General features: G+C 38.9%; 1 protein-coding gene across 1 annotated transcript in view; it reads left to right on the top strand.

Moving 5' to 3' along the window:
* baiap3 (BAI1 associated protein 3) overlaps nt 1–11,622 on the top strand; it is a 36,434-nt gene extending 24,812 nt beyond the window's left edge. The window contains exons 14-33 of the mRNA XM_014989331.2: nt 51–168; nt 356–480; nt 1,412–1,502; nt 2,370–2,426; nt 2,509–2,606; nt 2,761–2,812; nt 2,924–3,075; nt 3,168–3,291; nt 3,705–3,845; nt 5,109–5,204; nt 5,476–5,691; nt 6,436–6,504; nt 6,591–6,670; nt 7,708–7,816; nt 8,295–8,366; nt 8,467–8,550; nt 8,838–8,958; nt 9,038–9,161; nt 10,578–10,783; nt 10,877–11,622. Of these exons, the coding sequence (XP_014844817.2) occupies nt 51–168; nt 356–480; nt 1,412–1,502; nt 2,370–2,426; nt 2,509–2,606; nt 2,761–2,812; nt 2,924–3,075; nt 3,168–3,291; nt 3,705–3,845; nt 5,109–5,204; nt 5,476–5,691; nt 6,436–6,504; nt 6,591–6,670; nt 7,708–7,816; nt 8,295–8,366; nt 8,467–8,550; nt 8,838–8,958; nt 9,038–9,161; nt 10,578–10,783; nt 10,877–10,980 (2,239 nt within the window). The 3' untranslated portion in view covers nt 10,981–11,622. The remainder of the gene's footprint in view (nt 1–50; nt 169–355; nt 481–1,411; nt 1,503–2,369; nt 2,427–2,508; nt 2,607–2,760; nt 2,813–2,923; nt 3,076–3,167; nt 3,292–3,704; nt 3,846–5,108; nt 5,205–5,475; nt 5,692–6,435; nt 6,505–6,590; nt 6,671–7,707; nt 7,817–8,294; nt 8,367–8,466; nt 8,551–8,837; nt 8,959–9,037; nt 9,162–10,577; nt 10,784–10,876) is intronic.
* Nucleotides 11,623–19,531: the final 7,909 nt, after the last annotated feature.

Here is a 19,531-nt window from a genome sequence, read left to right as displayed (position 1 = left end):
GACCTGAAGCATTTGCCTGCAAGGTGCATATTTTCTTTTGTTTTACGCAGGCGCTGGCAGTGCTACAGCAACCATCATCGGAACCAGAGGCTGTGCTACTCCCTGCTGCTGCGCCTCCTGAGGACCATCGATGCAGAGTGGGACCCTCCCACCGTGAGGGGAGACCTGGTAGGTTCTACATTATCGGCTTCCCAATAGGGAAAAAAAAAAAAAACCCAAAAACTTCCATCGCCTAGAAACAGTCACCTCATTAGCTCAGCTCTTCACTGGCATTCATCAAGGTTTTTGGTTCAGCCAAAAATGTCCCACAGCCAGTGTACTGGAAGCTATAACTGAGGGCCCTTCCTGTGTCCAGGAGAGGCAGCTATCAGACAGCTTCAGACTGTACACAGAGCACTGCCTGTGCCTGATGAAGAACATGCGTCAGGTTTTCCCCTGCACAAGCGCTGCTGCCATTACACGCTACGAGCTCATGCTGAGGTAAAGTCACACCACCATCACATCAGGCTCTCGCCTGCGCTCCCATACCAAGAACCTTTTTTCACTCCAACGAACACAGAGAGACGAAAGCCGGTCAGTCACACTCTGTGCAGGCAGCAGTAATATCACCGTATATTACAACGGTATTATCTCGATCATTTCTCATTTCCATACGAAACAAAGTAACGATCATTTGTTTCTAACAACAAATTGTCGCACAAATGCTAAAGAAGGCAGAATTTTGTGTGCCAGTATTCTGACATATTCTCATCTAACTTTATATTATTTTTCATTTATGTCATGCTAAGCTTTCATACAACTTGTAAAAATGTTCTCGCACTTGATGCCTACATTGCAATACAAAGCAAATCTGAAGCCACTCGGGACTTTTTAAAGGTTCAAAGTGCAATAGCTGTTTGTAGATGTACCTTAGAAACACGTGAGCTTGAGCAGATCGCCATGACATTTATCTCAACAAGAAACGGTTTTGATGATCAGAAACTTTAGAAACAATAACTTTATGCTATACAAAGCAGTGCAATGTTTTTGAGTATCCTCTAACCAGAAAGACATTTATTACTCAGATATTTGGAATGATTTAAATCTGAAGGAAAATATATATATTCAAACATTTTCATGTGGAAATTGTAATTTTGTCGATATATTTACAGAAGTTAGTGATTGCTCAGGTAATGAACCCCATTATTACATAAAAACAAACTGCCAGTCATACAAACTCTCATACACACCCAACACGTATCTTTCTCCTCCTGCATAAATAACCCGGACTCCTGCATACAATTAGACTGAAATTCATTTAGTGAGATTGCAGCTATTATACTTGCTAAACTCTGAGAACAATGTGTCACTGTGTGATGAGTTGAATAGCAATTTTGTCATGTAATTGGTTTTTCCTGTCTGTGCATGCCAGGGGGATTGGCTACATGCAAAACATGAGGGCATTTAAGACTGTTTGTCCTCTCCGAAATGAGCTTCATTTGGACATCACCACTGCTGTCAAGGTAACAACGGGCGAGCATTTACAGCAAAACAGAACATCTGCATTACAACTCAGTGAAACGCCACAGGACTTGTCCTTGCTGCTGTAGTAGTTCGGTCTGCCAAAATAGAAATGACTGGAAACGTGATAGGTTGTGTGACATGAATTTTGCTCTGGAAAATGGTGTATCAATTTACAATAGAGATTATGTTCGGAAAAAGCAAAGCAAGCACAAGGAAAAGGGGGTTATTATTTGTATCAGAATAACAGGGGGAAAAAAAATCAATGTAAAACCATCACAAATTTAGTGATATTTTTGAAAAATAAAACAGAAATTCGAAGTTATCACCCCAAGTTAGTCAATTTTGCAGATTTTATTTAAGTCCTAATGCAACAAAAACATAGAAATTCACCCATTAATAAAGATTTTATAAACCTAGGAAGAATCTCGGTTCAATGTAGAATAATCTTTTTCTTCTTTGATCAGTTTAAGTATAAGCTATAAATACATTTTCACTGATTCATAAAAATACAGGACACATGCATCCAGAACTGATTCACTGTGGAGTGCCTCTTTTCAGCTTAATGAGTAATCTTGCTATTTTAAGGGATGATGGGACATTCTAGCCATTGTAAAACTCTGAACTAACAGTTCTCCTAGTTTCACAGAGCTTACAGTTTCATTCAATCCTCTTTTACATTTTTTTTTATACCAAAGTACATAAAATAAAGTCACACAGATAATTTAAAAGAACATTTTTGATAGTATTGTAACCAGAAGGTTAGAGAACATGCTGACAGCAACCAGTGCAGACTTCACTTTGACAAAATATGTCGCTAAATGTTGTTACGTCACCGGTGAAACCCATTTTTTTCCTTTCATCGACAGAAAGGAACGTCTGAGTGGTATGAAAGCTTAATTGCCCAGTACAAACCAGAGGAAGGGGTAAGTTTATAATGCTTAAAGATAGAAGGAATCTTATTTTACTAAGCGTGCTGAAGCTTGTGAATCTTCTCTAATAATTCAGTCTCTGGAGGAGCAGCTGAAAAAAATGGTTCAGGTGATCGATGCCGTTTGTGCAGACGTACAGCGAGGCCAAAACATCTACAACAAACTCTTCTACAGGTGATTTTTTTTTTTTTTTTACTAAAGCCAACAGTGTGTGCTATGTATTTCATAAAATACAACCACGCCTTCAAAAGCTGCGCACCCTGTCAGACTCATTTTGTGTTGTTGCCTTGTAGTTGGTCTCATGTCATTTCGTTCTTTGCTCTCACAGTGCTGTGAAAGTAGATTACTTCAGCATATCATACAGGCAGCTGGAAAAACAGGTAAGTCTTTGAAACAAGGTGAAAAAGTCTTCTGAAGTCTTTGTGAGTCATGCTGCGATGTTGTTGTTGCTAAATTTGACTCTGCCTCTTTCCAATTCTCCCTCCCGGCAGGTAGCAGATGATGTAAATGTAGCAATGGAGCGGGTCTGTGGCACTCTGGAGCAGGAGAGCTCCAGACTGACTCAGACTATGGGGGAAACCATCTTCGAACTCTTCATGTCTTTGAAGATCCTCAAGGGCTTTCGAGAGTTTCTTCCCCTCAAGTTTGTTCAGCTCTAATGACTATTCATGTGCCAGTCTCGTCATTTGATTAGCCTCCCGTTTATTCATAAAGACTTCTGCTCTGCTCAAACAGAGACGCCAAAATGTTGGCCCTGACAGGCTTTCATAACTGGTTCAAGTCGTCGATTCATAAGTTCCTGCAGATTGTCCATGACAGGTCCTGCGACAGAATCCGCAAAGCCGTGGAAACGGATCAGGTGGGACCCTTCTGCTCTTCCAATGCAATTATTTTTGCAATTAAAATAATTGGAGTTGATCTGTGATGACAGGCGCTACACCTAGGACCAGACATCCATTCTGGTTAATGGCCTAACCCTAACCCCATATAATTATTGAATTAAGTTAAATATTATTTTCAGTGCTTTTGACCACACAATTACATTTCAGTTGAGTAGATTGAGGAAACGCGTTTGATTTGTTACCACAGTTACTTCAATATGTGAACAAATAGATCAAATTGAAACAGGTTCACCGAAACTTAATCCGTGTTCACGAAAAGTTGTATGTTAAACCTCCTGACAAAATCTTGTTTTTTTTTTTGTTTTTTTTTGTCTAAATAAATTCATCTTCTGCCAGTTTGATGATTAAAAAGCATGTGTTTTGTGAACAGCTTCAGCCTGTGCAACAAGCCAAACACAGTTGCTCAGCAGTGGAAGTGACAGCTTGCTTCAGCCAGGTACGTGAGATCTGGCTCCAGCTGTCCTGGCCAGACTCTGCGGGGGCCTTCATCTTTGTCACTCGTCTGACAGACGTGAGTGCCACTTTTAGCATCGCAACACATGCATACTCATATCCTGCAGTCATAAAGAGATGACTCCTATGAGACGTGCAGGGGTTAAAGGAAGATTTTGCCAGTCGAAGTGAAAGAAAAAAAGAAACTTTCAGTGCCTTGCTAACGTACTGGCATCCCTTGAATTTTTGCATATTTAGTCACACTGCAATCACAATTTTTTAAATATTATATTCAGATTGTATGTGGCAAACCAACACCCAGTGATGTGTATGTGAAGTGAAACAAAAAAAAATAAAAATAGATACATGGTTTTCAGATTTTCTTACAAATAAAATGATGAAAGTATGGCATAAAAATTGGATAAAATTCAGTGCGACAAACGACCTTTAGTAGACAGTTAGATCTAGACTCATTATAAATGTAGCTGTTCTGTAAGGGTCTCAAAGGTTTGTTAAGGAACATAAGTAAACAAACTGCATAATTAACACCAAGGAACATATCTGACAATGAAGGGATAGAATTGTAAAGAAGTTTAAGGAAAGATCAGGTTATAAAACCATAACTCAACCGTAGACAGAAGTTCAGCCCATTATCCCAAAAAAAAAAAAAGAATGCACAACTGCAAATCACTCCAAAATGATATAACTTGGCATACATGGTGGTGGTAGCACCATGCTGTGGGAATGCTTGTCATTAGCAGGAACTGCACAACTGGTCAGAATTAGCAGTAAGATGTTATGGACATACAGCTGAAACTAGATATTTACATACAGCAAAACTTCTGAATTTGATGAAAGTTACAAAAAATATATATTTTTGTTCTCTGTACATTTTCTGGAATTTAGCAAATAGAAATAATTTTGTTAATTCTGACTAACCTAAAAAAAAAAAGAAAAAAAAAAGAGGTTTTATCTAACCTAAAAATCAGAACTTCGGGCAGTGAGGAAAAAAACCCCCCACATATGTGTCTTTCTATTCTGTGTATGTAAATATCTGGTTTCAACTGTAAATACAAGAACAATCCTTAAAGCAAACCAGCTGGGGCAGACTTGGCACTGATATGAAAACTCCAAAACATTTGTGGATACAACTGCAGCCAAAGTTGTTTCCACAAATTAGTCACTGTGGCAGGTCATTTGTAAAAAAAAAAAAAAAAAAAAAAAAAAAATAGACCACCGTCCATATTTTTCTTTCCACACCACAAATGTAGCATCTGTATCACATGCTCTCCCTACGAAGTTATGAAGTCGTATAAATGGCCCTACCTCCATCTCCCCGCAGAACTTCTGCAGTGAAGCTGTTTGCTACTCGGAGATGATGACGCGCAAGATTGAGAGGAACCAGCTGGCCCGAGACCACAAGAATTTCACAGTGCAGGTACCGCCCGTAGCAAGACAGAGCAGAGGGCGGGCACACGATGATGTACAAAACGACCGGAGAGTTACTGCTTGTAAACACAAAAGCACAGCAGCAGGAGAGCACAAATGTCGACACAGAAATAAAGCAGATGTGTCTTGCTGTCATGAATAGTTTATACTCATAAGCCATCTTTCTACTTCTTGGTAGCTCTGCTTCTTTTCCTTCTTTTTTTTATCTCCTCCACCACCCCTCTCTTTCTCCCCTTTTGCTCCTCTTGGCTTTCGGCTAGCTCTGCATCGGCCTGAACAACGTGGAGCACGTGCGTGCTTTCCTGGCTCACCTGCCTCGAGACCTGGACTGGCCCGGCGTGGAGCGGGCCATGGAGGAGTCGTGTGGCGCGGAGGGGAAAGAGCAGGTGTACAAAGCCCTCAACGGGCAGCTGTTCAACATGGACCTGGACCTGCAAAGAGAAGCCAAGCGCCTAATCACGGTGCTCACCGACAAGGTGAAAACGCTAACGTCAGCTCAGGCTACATCCGTGCTGATGGGATATTGACACGTTAAATCTTCGGAGATAATTAAAACTGTCAGATAAATTGCAAAACAAAATGTTTTCTGCAGCATCCACCAGCACAGGCAAATTATTATTTTTGTTTTGTGCCACAGATTAGTTTGTCCAGACTGTGCAAATATTGAACTTCAATTTATTTGAAAAGTAACAATAAAACATACCCGTTTAGTTATAATTACTAGCTCTGCTCTTAAATTAGCTTTTTTCTATATAGGTAGGTAACTATTTTGATATTATCACCACCTACTGACTAAAATATTTCTTATTATTTTTGGCATTTTGTCTATTTTTTTTTAATGGTAGAATATCAGTATTAAAATTTTCAGAGTAGCATAGCTAAGACCTAAATAATAATTATAAAAATATCCCCACAGAATTTCCAAATTAGTGTGTCTTCATAGTTTTTCAACTCAGATAAATGTTTATCACTATACTGAAGAATACAGAAAGAAAGCAAAAAGATATAAAGTCTATATATATATATATATATATATATATATATATATATATATATATATATATATATATATTTTTTTTTTTTTTTTTTTTTTTTTTTTGGCTGTTTTTGGGGGGTCAAACATGCACCATACTCAGGCTATCATAGATCTGTTGATCAGTAGAATGGTCATTCATTGAAACACCAGCTTGCTCTTCTATAACTAAGCATTATGTGTGCAGATGCTGCCTGAACTGCGACGGTACATTCAGCACATCAGCTTGTCTCCAGACTCCATCAACAACGACGACGTATGTAGCAACAACCAGCTGACATTTTCATTCCTGTGTCAGTTTTGTCACCCGCCGTGTATTTGTGACATGTGGATTCCTCCCAGGCCGTTTCCCCCCTCATGAAGTACCTTCAAGACACGATGGTCATCCTGACGGCAAACCTTGTTAAGGAAAATCATACCAGGTGAAAAAGTGAAGACAGTAAAAATACGTTTGCAAAATATTTTTTCTTCCTTGTCAAAATGGGGTATTTGTGTGTGGAATTTTCCAAAGAGAGATTCATTCAATACAAGTTGGAATGAGACTGTAACATCACAAAATGTGGAAAAAGTGAAGCACTGCGAATACTTTCCAGCACTGTGCCTTTAAAATCTTGAAGATGAAATTGCAGCAAAATGTGGACAGTAGCAGCTATGACAAAATGTGGAACAGTCCCAGGGTAGGAACACTGTTACTTGCCACATTGAGTATTTTAACTACATAGAAATAGATGAAATACGTGTTTTGCATAATTATAATCCACCACATTGTTAAGTGACAATACTTCATATCATTTAATGGCTATATTTATCACTAGAATTATTTTCATATGTGTACTACAAATACAATCTGATCTGATCTGATCTGATAGGACAATTTAGCCAGAAGTAAACCGATAGATCTCCTGCATGTTCCATGTAAAAATCAGCCAACATGTTTGGCTGGTTAAAACCTTGAGCAAAGCTGGCAGGCAGGAGCTACATATGAAATCTGTCCTGTAAACCTCTAACCTTTCCAAGTCGATTATCTGGGAAATGATGGACAGCACTTCCTCCAGCTTTAAAAGAGGAGACACCATCTGCTTTTGATTGGAGAACTCTGCCATGCCAGCATGCATGACTGCACGAGGGTACATTAATGCACATGGTGTTAGGAACTTTTGCTTATATGGAAGAACCACTAAGGCTGAAAAATATTTACTCATTTTGGAGTGACACTGGCTGCTACCAAAGATGGCATCTTTTTCAGGGAAGGCCTTGGCTCTGTGTTAAACGACTCGGTAATAATCGGGATTTGGCTAAAACAACCAAGCAGCTTTTGACAAGAAGTGATTATTTTAGTTCACCGTTTAATATGTTGTTGTTTTCTCCCAGAAGCATGAGTTTGACATGATTTTACATGTTTTTTTCTGGCCTGTGGGTGTTATTTTTGAGAGCATTGCTTGTGCTTGTTGCCTCGCAGAGTCCTGCAGAGCATGTGGGAGCTGCTCCTGCGAATGATCCTGGACGCGGTCACAGAAAACAGGGGTGTTCAGGTGGAGTTCTACAACCGCTTCCAGTACACAGTTGAGGTCAGCGTCATAGCTTCTGCTTAACTTTCTTTGCCATTAGTAAATGTTTGCTCCTGCCCCTCTTTAGCGATCCGTCTCTGGATGTTGGCTGTAATGCACTAGTTAGCATATGTCAGATATTCATGAAGTCTTCACACAGCAGCTATGTGGCAACATGAGCTCCCTTATGAATGACAATGTGGAAACTGTTGTTTATTCAACAAAGTCAACGAGCTGGCAGGGGACGTCACACTTTTCCACGAGAGGCTAAGGTCTGCCACAGACGTGGGCTAAGTTAGGATGCAGTAGCCGCTCGCACCGTCCCTCCACACCTTCCTCCACAAACATCACGTTTGCCTGCCCAAGGTTTCGTAATGTTAGTGTGAACAACAACGGCCATCTTCTCGGAGCTGAGACTTTAGCCTATTCATATCGGAGGGGTTTGTGTGATGACTCATAGCACGCTTGTTCTATTTTTGTCGTCATTTCAATGTTTTAGACCCTGTTGCAGTTCTTCCACGTTAAGGGTGACGGTCTGGCCTTGGAAGACATGAAAAGCGGAGACTACAAGGTATGCGGTCGTGCAATTCTGCCAGTCGAGTTTCATGTGCGTGGTAAATTAAATTTGTCTCCTTTATATGTTTCCCTAACTGATCACCTTCATTGTTTAGGTCTTGGATGAAGAGCTCAGGCTAAACAAATGTTCCTCCTTTGATCTGATCGAGCAGTACTACCTGGAGAAGATTTCCCTCCAGGTGTGTTTTAAGTTACCGGACAGACAATTTCATTTAAGTGGATGGGGAGATATTGATTGAATACCCTGAGCTCTATTGCTTCACCCCTGATTGAAAGTCTGGCCTTTCCTCAAGCCCCTAAAAGCAACATGCAATCAAATATTGCGAGATACTGTGAGAAATGTTGAATATTTTTGTAGGCCACTGAATACAACAAAAATGATTCTTCTTGTCAGTGGATGTATCACTGCTGAGATAAACACTTAATAAATATGTTCTGACTTTGCTTGTGATGTAACATGCTGCAGAAAACACTCAAGCATACACCTTACGGTCGAATCAGTGTGAAATGCTACTACGACCCTCCAGAGCAGAGACTCACAGTGGAGATTCTGCATGCTGCGGATATTATCGCATTGGATGCCAATGGTAAAAGTAAAAGCAAATGTTTTATGGTAGACATAAGGCTTTGTTGAACATCTTGTAACACTTTTGTCATCTTTTTCAGGTCTTAGTGATCCATTTGTGATTGTGGAGCTCTGTCCTCATCACCTCTTTCCTGCAGCCAAGAGTCAACGCACTCAAGTGAAGCTAAAGACGCTGCATCCAGTGTTCGATGAACTGTTTTATTTGTGAGTGAAATGCCTTAGTTTCCTCTCTGCATATATGATATTATCACTAGCTCCCTGCCAGCATGCCTAGGTGGGCCCCATATGGGGGAAAGGAGGGCAGACATATTGGTCCCATATGGGTTTGCCCATGAAGGGCCACAGCCTACATGGGCCCTTCATGGGCAAACCCATGTGGGGCCACCGTGGAACCCGCGGACAAACCCATATGGGACCCATCTGGTCTGCCCTCCTTTCCCCCATATGGGGCCCACCTAGGCATGCTGGCAGGGCTTCAATCTATTTTATCTGTCTTTTATTTAGCAATCCAACACAAACTGATGCATAGTTACAGTATGAAGTGAAAGGAAATAATACATAATTTCTCTTCCTTTTTTTTGTATAAATAAAAACCTGAAGCGTAAGTTGCGCATTTGTATTCACCTCATCTCAGTCAATACGTTCTCCCTGTGTAAGTTCAGCTTCAAGTGTTTCGGGATTTGTCGCATGCTGTTCCTTGGCTACAGCTTTCACTGAGTCCAATTGGGTGGACAGTGTCTTTGAGGGTCAGCTTTCAAATCCTGCCACAGATTCTCAGTCATATTCAGGTCTGGACTTTGTGCCATCGTAACGAATAAATAAGCTTTTACCTAAACAAACGGTTTCTAAAGTTGAGATTTTGATGCCATCTGACAAGAACGCCTTTTTACAGCAACAGTGGCAGATTTGCTCTACAAAATGGGGAAAGACATTTCACCACTAGCACCTTAACGTTATTACATTAGTGACAGCACTTCAGGCCATACCAGGTTCAGGTGATTGATTGGACAGAAAACAAACAACATTATTGGGAGACAGACGGGAAGGAAACAAAAGGGGCAGGGAAAACCAGGAAGACACCAACACCAGCAAACATTTTTTTTTTTTTTGAGGGTCTGATGTAATAATCTAATCTTAAATGTCATGCTCTCATTGGCTGTAAATAGAAAGTCATTACAATTAACAGAAATAATTAATCTATACACTGTGTTTCACTTAGTGATAAAGTTCCTGAAATAAATGGGCTTTTCAGTAATACTCTAACTTATCGAATGGGTCTGTAGAGTTACAACGAGGTTAAATTACCCACAGATGGGCTCTGTTTACTAATTAGGTAACATCTGACAAACAAGACATTTGGTCGCACAAATTGTTTTTAGATGAATCAGAGTAACAGTTGGAGGGGCGGGGGAATACATTTATTCACACCACTTTTTTTCTTTATTTTTTATTTGAAAGCCATAATTTTCCTTACACTTCTCAATTTTTCTCTGACCTGTGTTGGTCCATCACTCCAATAAAGCAGACTTGTAGTCGTGTGGCGAAATATGGATAAAGCGACGTGTGCGTGTGCATGTTCCTCATTTGATAGGTTCTTTTTTTGACTCTGTTGTCTTCCAGTCATGTCAGTCCTGAACAGTACAGGCACAGGTACGCCTGTTTGACCTTCACTGTGATGGACTACGACTGGCTGTCTACCAACGACTTTGCTGGGGAAGCCGTCGCTCCGCTCAGCGACTTCTGCTGGCCGGGGAGACCAAACGCGTCGGCCGCCGGAAAGAATGTCCAGCCCGTCATTCTGCACTTGTCCCGCAGCAAACCCAGTGGTACAAATACTGTAGTCGAGGATGTTTCAGCCTGTTTGCCCTCTGAGGTAATTCTAAGAATATAAGAGGTACGTTTTCTCTTTGACCCCTCAGAAAAGCCAATCATGAGGATGCTGGATGCTCGCACCGGAGACAGGGAGGCTCAGGAGTTCGTCCGCAGGCTGAAGGAGATCGAGAAGTCGATGGAGGAGGACTAAGAGCTGTTAGTCTTGGTTGTATTCATGTTTTTCTGATCACATCTTGCGACACGTGCTTTTGTACTTGTAACAATGTTTACAATATTTACCCTTTCTTTTCCGATGTGTTGTTGGCTCGGTAATTATACCAAAATGAAAAGAACACGAGGATGTTTTCTTACTGGAAGACGAACATCCGGTCACTGTGCAACTCTATGCTGTCTCAGTTTAACTATATTTTAGAAGTCAATGGATAGCTGATATTGAATGTTACTAGTCTATATTTTTTGTAATGAAGTAACTGTTATGTTTGTTGTATAATATTTGATATGATAGATTTAACATTTAAAAAGAATATTTTGTGGAAGTAGCCGACATATAGCTCGAAGTCTAAATCTATACCTCAGATATGCTTATTGGTTACAGAGGTGTTTTCGTGGGGGTTCTTCACAGGTAATGTGGAGTTCAGTTGAATGGAAGCTTATTTAGTGTGTTCACCTGCTACAGCATCCATCATGATTAGTGGCACCCCTGTAAAGGATGTGTTAATCTGTAGGGGGTTTGATTTGTTTAATTATCACTCTTTCTAAAGATATGGGCAAGTTTAGACCAAGTTATCCGTTTCCTCTACGACTAAAATCACCACACATCTGTTCAACCTGCATGCCGACTCTCTTGTTTTTCTCCCTGCAAATTGTGGTAAGAAGAAGCAAATCTGTATGTCACATCCTGTGTTATACCATAGGAAAACAAGATGTTGCTTGACATGCAAATCCACCTTAAAGCATTAAGTATAAATCGCAAAAATGATTGAAGTACATATATTTTTTACGGTGGAGTAAAAATTACAAATAAAAGGGGGAAAATGATGCCACGGAGGAGTAAGTTTCTACAAAGATCTTTGTGAGATCAATTTCACATGTTTACAAGAAAATACTTAGATATTCTCTGATGTTGAAAACTTCAGAGTTTTTTTTTTTTTAAAGATTTGGAGACTGTAATGTCTGGAAATATTTTCTTTAAATATTTTATCCAAGTTTTTTTTTTCTTGTAAATTTGCGAATAGCTCCCCCGTGGCCAATTATTTTATGAAATCTTACTTTTCATAGGCGTTGTTCTTAGTGCAAAAAATTGTGCCACATCTCATGTTATTAGAAGGTAGGCTAGCAAATTTTATTTTATTTTATTTTATTTTAGTTTGGGGTTGTTGCAAATCTCAGGGGTGCCATTAATTGTGGAAAGTGCTGGATTATTTATTCTTTGAAGCTTCTTAATGTAAACATAATAAGACGTTAATTGGAAGAATGCAATTTTAGGTAGTCTGACATTTTAAGCTTGTGGGCCAGTATGAGGTCTGCAGCAACAAGGTCTAACATTTCCTCGCAAACAAGCCACTGTGTGATTTCATTTAACTTTTCATCACCTTGCATTAACACAAAAGGTCACCGAAGAAACCAATGACAAGAGACTTCAGTGTTATGAAAACTTAGTCACCTACCTCTTTCTTTTTTCCTGTTTGCACAAGAGCAACAGGTTAACTGAAAGCTGTTTTATGTTTGTTCAAAGCTTTAATATAAAGAATATCTAACCTGACTCTCAGCTAATTAATAAAAAAAAACTTGATAAAATACTTGGCAAGTTATATAAAGTGACCCAGTGAGTTCAGATCATTTCAAGAATATTTTATTTTGTTCAGAATTGAACAAATTAATGAGCAGATGAATCTAAAGAGTTCAGGGAATTCATTTCTAGGACTGTCCTCCACTTTCTCTCTTTTTGTCCTTCACATTTTTATCCTGATGGATACCGCGTCCTCGTTTCAGGAGTGCCAGCGTTTCAGAAACATTTTAAAAGGAAAACCAGGCTAATTGGTTTGGATTCGCACATGTGGTGTTCAGAATCCACCAGAAAACGACTTAAGGCGTCACGACGCCCGGGATGTGAAAGCTTTAAATCCGCGAAGGCCTTCGTTGATGTTTTAAATATGAATCTGTTCCATGGTTTGACGCTTTCTCCCTCAAGGTGAAGAGAAGTGAGGATAATGACACGTGCAGTGGTATAATTGCACTTGAGGGGAAAGGAAAGTCCTACCTTTTGCAAGCAGCTCTCACTGGCCTGACAAGCAGAATTAAGCTTGAGCTCCCAAAGCTCTGTGAGTGTAGCTGGAAGACTGGGACCTTAATGCTGCTGCAAAAAAGATGAGGGTCACACTTTGACCTGGACTCCAACCACTTTACCTTGTGAAAAAGAAATTCCCATTACATGATTATGCAAAAATAAAGAATATTAAACAGGCTTCAAAAAGCACAAAATATCCACGTCCGACTGCTATAGCAAGTCAAGAAATAGCTCAGTAAATATTGATTAGATTAATCCTAGCTTAGTTTGAAATGTCTCAATACATATGTTTACTTTATTAAAGGGATTATGGATTTAAATAATAATAATGCACAAATGGGCAAATTTGCTGGTATTTTTAGTAAAGACGTGTTAAAATCCTTAAAATAAATCTCTTCTTGCAGCCACATAATCTCACACTGAAAAGAAAAATGCTACTAGCACCACTAGAACAGTACCTGGTTTTCTACTGAAACATTTATCAAGGTTGGAGTACAGAGAGAGTAATCTTGGGCAATTTCTCTGTGCAGAATCTGTCCAAATTATCCAAAGTCTCATGGTGTAATCTGCACACAGGTTTTCGCAAGATTTAGGTCTGAGATGCTCATGACAGCATTTTGTCCGCTGAACCATTTCCGCCTTTATTTTAGTGTATGATTTTGGATCTTTATGAAATAAAGAGCTTTCATCAATTTTGATTTCAAGATGTTTTTAGTCAAAATTTTACTGTAGTTCCAAGTGTCCATGATGGTCTATAATACGTTGTGCTATGCTACATTTTTCCCTTTGTTTAAGCCCAAACCTACCTGTGTAGATTGTTTTAGGAAAGCCCATCAAAACAAAGTTCATGACGCCGTAAAACGCTAGAAAAGTTCATTAAATGTCACAATTTTGCGATTTCAGTTGTCATATCAATTTCACCCTCAATGTAAGAACTTTTGTGCTTGGTGAGGATTATTTCATGTAACACTTTTTCCCTACAAATGTTCCACTCTAAAACATTAAAAGCTTTCCGTAAGTAAACCTACATTTATCCCTCCCTTCGCCCCCCCCCCAAAAAAAAAGTAATGTTATAACAAATTTACAACTGGTTGGATTTTTTTGAAAATTGTATTTTAAATGGCCACATCTTGAACACGACTTTATTTTAGGGATTTTCAAAGTCTTCTGCAGGAGTGTCAGCTAATAACAAATAAGAACTTTTGCCCATTTAGGCTTTCGGGGTTTGTTGATGCATATAAAATTGCTCTTTTATCACAATTTCAAAACAGTCACTAAGTTGTAGTAAAGAAAGTGTAGCAGGTACTTAGCACCAAAATCCTCACACCGACAGCATTTTGCCAGTGACGTAACTTTTCAGTAGCTGCTTGTGTGGTGCTTTGCTGTAACCCTGTGAAGTGGTGAGGATAAAGCGCTCAGAAAAAAATAATAGAAAAAAACGCCTAAAAGAAAAACATGTTTTGCATTAAAGGGTTTGTTCGGGTGTTCAGGAAGTCTGCTTTCTTACAGGTGTAGGGAGTCATTTAGTGTGTCTGAACAGCACTTGCTTTTATGTTTGTTTAGTTTATTTTTGAGATGTGGCATTTAGTTACCCCCTAGAAGACAAATGAATAGCCAACAGTGTTTGATTGGCATTCTTCCTCAAAAACTTTAATTTATTACCAACAAATGTTTACAAAAAAACAATGCAACCTCATTTTTTGAGTATAAACAAACATTAAAATTTAGATTAGGGTCATGACATAGTCATTTATATCTAAGACAGTGTTAAGGGAGGTCGTTTTAAATTCAGGGTCCTATCTTTGGAATAATAATAATAATTTGTTAGTATTCAGTCACAGTAAGCTAGTTGTGTTTTTCTGACCAGCGTAAAGAAGGGGTGAAACATAAGTTTAAAAAAAAAAGCATGTTTTAGACATGCACAAATTACAACAATTTCATTTAATTTCTCCCCGCATAATGAATTGTTTAATTTTGAGGATTTTAGAGATTAAAGCTAGTAAAAACTGTCTAAAGTGGCAAAAAAAAAACTTTGAAATTGTTATTGTTAAAGTGAATAATTTGTCATTGAATTGTAAATTCCTGTGTTGCTGTTTATTAGATAACTTTAGAAAATGTCCATGACCCAATAAAGACTGTATTTAAATTTCATCCTGGTGTCTTCATTCTCATAAAAACTCTGTATTACTTATTGAAAGAAGCAGCTTTAGGAAAAGGGTGCAACATCGGCACATGATGCAACCTCGCACACGATCGTAGTGTGAAGGGAAAAAAAAAATCCACAGGCTGATTTTGACCTTTTTGTCCATTCATCCTCTCTGTCAATCTCTCACCTTTCTTCACCACACTCCTCCTCTCAGTCCTGTGTCTCTGGCAATCCTTGACCTTTTCATATTTTGCTTCCCAACTGCCGCGACTAGCCGGAGATCAAACGCGTCCTGCAACACAGCGGCAACTCTGCAGAAGAGCGACATAAAACCACGAGGAAACAGTGGTGTTCATTATGTCCACCGTGAGAACACGGAGCCGCAGGACACACTCACCTTAGTGTCCACACCACTCAAAGGGACTGCTGTGATGGTGGATTAGACAAGGATTTCTCATAGCTGCGAGACACGAAAGCTTGAGGTTTACTGACTGGCAGTCGATACTTTCCAAATTAGAAACCTGGTGAAAACAGATGGGTTATGAACTGCGTGTTGGCTCAGGTGTGGAGAGGAACCTTGTCATTTTATACAGACACAATGCCCTCCAAACCCGCGCATCAGCTGCAGCGTGTGAGAGGCTGAAGCCGGTTGCAGATTAGCGATACTGGTTCCCTGCGATGAACTGAGTGTTTGTTTGACAACATGGATTTTAGAAAAGCTGGACAAAAAAATGTTACAGGTCTTCTGATTCCGACCACTAGATGTCCCTGTAGTTTCATGAACCGTTTCCACTCAGCAACTCAGTCAGTTATGTCATCTTCTTAATGATAACAAAAAAGATTTTTTATACATCGTGGGGTTTTTTGGTAGTAATGCCAGGCTGTATCACCGGTTACCAAACTTTTTTTTATGTTTTCCGAGGACCATCTGACTGACAGCATAAAGAGTAACACAGCAGAACATTGAATTTGCCACTTTGTTGTGGCAATGCAGCAAAGCACGACTGGAAAAAGGATTTTATGCATTTCTACTTTTACCTTAAACTTAAAACTTTGAAAATTAATAAAAAGGTTGCACAAAGTAAAGGAAATACTTACTTTGCAGATAATAACAAGCCCTGTTTTCCATGCTCAATTGCAGGAAACGTCTAAAAATAGTTTGCTGATAAGAGAAAAAAGTGAATATATAATAGTATTTACTATAGCTGTCTGTTAAAATGACAGCAATAATCACTATTCCTTTATAATTTTAGTAGAAAAGTTAAAAAAAGATAAATAAATAAAAATCTCGTTTAATTACATTTGATTATTTGAATTTCTGAGAACATTTCCTTCCAGGTAAAGACATTGTTCTGAATCATTTCAAATAAACCCAAAATACACGTCCATCATGCTTTTGATGTAGTTTTTTTTCTTTCTAAGAATACACTGAGCTTCTCGTACAAACTTTTCCTTGCATCTTATGGAAAAGCTGGAAGTCTGTAGCGGTTTCTGATCCCCAGGAATGTTGGCAGTGTCTGTGCATTGCTGTTGCTCCTCTTCTGGCTCTGGCAGATACATTTAACACAGCATTGATCCTGCAGAGTCTTATCTTCTCTCAGACAAGCCTAATCCTCCATGCAGAATGTTACACCGTCGTCCCCGTCTCCTCCCACCGGAGCAGCTGAACCTGGATCCCCCACACACCCAGATGTGGGATTTCACACCTGCACTACTTTCAGCATCAGTCAAGGGAGAGGGTTAAATTGTAAATTTATGCAAACTAAGCTATCTTTTGGATCTCTGTGTGCATGTGCTGGCAAGGCTCCGCTCTTCTGCTTGTAGTTTATAAAATGAAAAATGTGACTATTTATGCGCCCTAATTTCAAAGTTTTGGTAAAATTGCCTCTGAACTGCTTGCTATGTCATTAAAAATGTGTACTGCTGGGAGGGCCTGTGAAGATGCCTTTAGCAAAGATCACCTCGGATGCATGCAAGGACATAAACACCTGTGCCTGCAGGTGCATCTCTTGCTGACAGGTCTGCATAATTAGACACTTCTGAAGTCAGCCTTTGCTCTCCAGTGTGTGTGATGTGGGAAGAAGCCTACACAGCAAGTCCTTTGTGGCTTCTGAGGCCTCTGCTGGAGTGAGAAGAGATAATATTGGACAGCTTGCCCTTGAGGAATGCAAATGGGATGGTGTTTGGGCCACAGCCAGTGATTTGCTGGGTCTTTTGGCCAAATCCATCACAGAACCATCCCTTTATCTTCTTACAGTCTTGTGTTGACTGATCCCAATATAGTGACTGAATGAGACCAGAATGAGACCATTAATGTGGACACACAGGCTGTGACACGTTCACATTAGGTTTGGTCTCTGTAAAACTAAGGACTGAGTCTTTCTGAATTAAGGGAACTCACTCAATTTTCCAGATAAAAAAAATATATATATATCTAATTCATTATTAAAGACAAGTGGAGGAAAAAAAAATTGCCAATGTGTTGCTACATATTAATTTGCGTGTAATGCGATCTTTGATTTCCACTAGACTTCTAAATTATTTTGCTCATAAAAATATTGGTAGTTGAATTTCTCTGGGTCATTTATGAGCATAATGTTTCTCTTGTAGTTGTAGGTTATGTTGTGGTGCTCCACACTTTAACTAACACTGACATATAAAGATTCTGTTTAATAGTAAACGTATTACCCAAAAAGGTAATATGTTTTTTAGGATCATCAGAGTGGCCAGCGAACATATTCTCAAAGTAATTGTAGGACATATGTAAAAGGTCAAATCTCAGGCATTCATTCATGGTCTCTTCATAATTTATTGATTATGGCTGTTCATTTTTAGAAGAGTCTGATCCGTTTTTCCACATAAAGCAATACATTCAGCAGCAGTCAATAAGATTTTCCTCTTAGCTCTCTATGCTGTTGTTCTTTGCCCACATGTACTTACATCTGCAGAACCAATAACTGCACTGAAAGCAGTTAGAAGTTCTACATAACTACATAATTAATTACAACAAACTGTGTAAATTTGATCATGTGCAGCAGAAAAATAATATCGCCTTTCAGGACTTATAGCAGTCCCATAAACCAGTTATCACATGAGCAGCATCTGATTTTTTTTATTTTTATTTTTCCAGAGACTAGTTATAGCAGCAGCCCTGGGGAGGCATTTTAACTACTTTATAAGGAAAAGGTTTGTTTGGAAAAAAATAAAAAATAAAATAAATAAACAAGAATATGAAAAACAGAGAAGAACTTTTATTCCTTGGGGGACCTGAATAAGAACAGAACTGTTTGTCTCTGAGAAGGAGTCATTATTGTGGTAGAACTCATCCACATGAATCCACTCGGTTTATCCACTCAGCAAGTACAAAAACAGCGGCTCTCTCAGCTGCTCTCAAACATGCACATACTGTTTCTGCGACTCTATAAAGGGGTTTTTATATCTTCAGCAGTCTTCTTAGTTGAAGTTCACAAACAAATAACAGCAGGAGCAAAAAAGAAGAAAGAAAAATAGAAAAAACACTGGCTCAACTTTGTGTTTACTTTATTTAGTTCAGCTGACACCAAGGGAGCTTGTTTTGGAATGTATCTTTGTATAAATGCTTGAACAGTAATTATAGAACTGGCAGGGAATGCTATGCATAATTTATCAGTTCCCAGGGTATTTTTCTTAAGATATAAAAAGGTGTTTAGCACATATGGTGTTTATTTTTCTGCCACTTTTTTTTTTTTTTTTGCTTTGTTTTTTTTAAGAAAACTTGCTGTTCAAACGAGCCTCGTGGTGTTTAAAAAAAAGCACTGAGATATGGCGGCAACACAAGTTTCTGTTTGCTGTTGGATTTATCCGACGAAAACTGCAGAGAGGGAGAAATCTCAGTGTGATACTGCAGAAAATCTTATCCCTTAAATAGGATATGGAAACTGGAATAAAGGTAAAGTTTGAATTTCTGGTGCACATTTAAAACTGACTAGTAACAAAGGAAGGGCTGCACAAGGAAGAACGGAGAGGAAGATTGTGACAGCAAAAATAAATATATCCCAGAGGGAATTTTGTGTGTTATGTTTTATTTTTAAATGCATTACAGATTTCAGGTTAAAATGAAAAAATAAAGATGGTTTGCATGGAGTAAAAACAAGTTGCACACTTTTTGCTTTGGCAGGAAGGAGCTAAAATACCAGTCCTGGGGAAACCATTTCAGAGCTAATAGCAGTAATGTGGCTTTGATAAAACAATATTTATTCCATTTCGACAACGGTTTTCTTTTACAACTAGACAAGCAAATTTAGCATTAGGTTTGCAGCTTCAAAATTT

The sequence above is a fragment of the Poecilia mexicana genome, unplaced genomic scaffold (assembly GCF_051168715.1).
Source record: "Poecilia mexicana isolate PSO_F unplaced genomic scaffold, ASM5116871v1 scaffold_8, whole genome shotgun sequence".
Lineage (NCBI taxonomy): Eukaryota > Metazoa > Chordata > Actinopteri > Cyprinodontiformes > Poeciliidae > Poecilia > Poecilia mexicana.
Note: the sequence above shows the minus strand (reverse complement) of the source record. Positions and strands in the feature narration are given on the sequence as shown.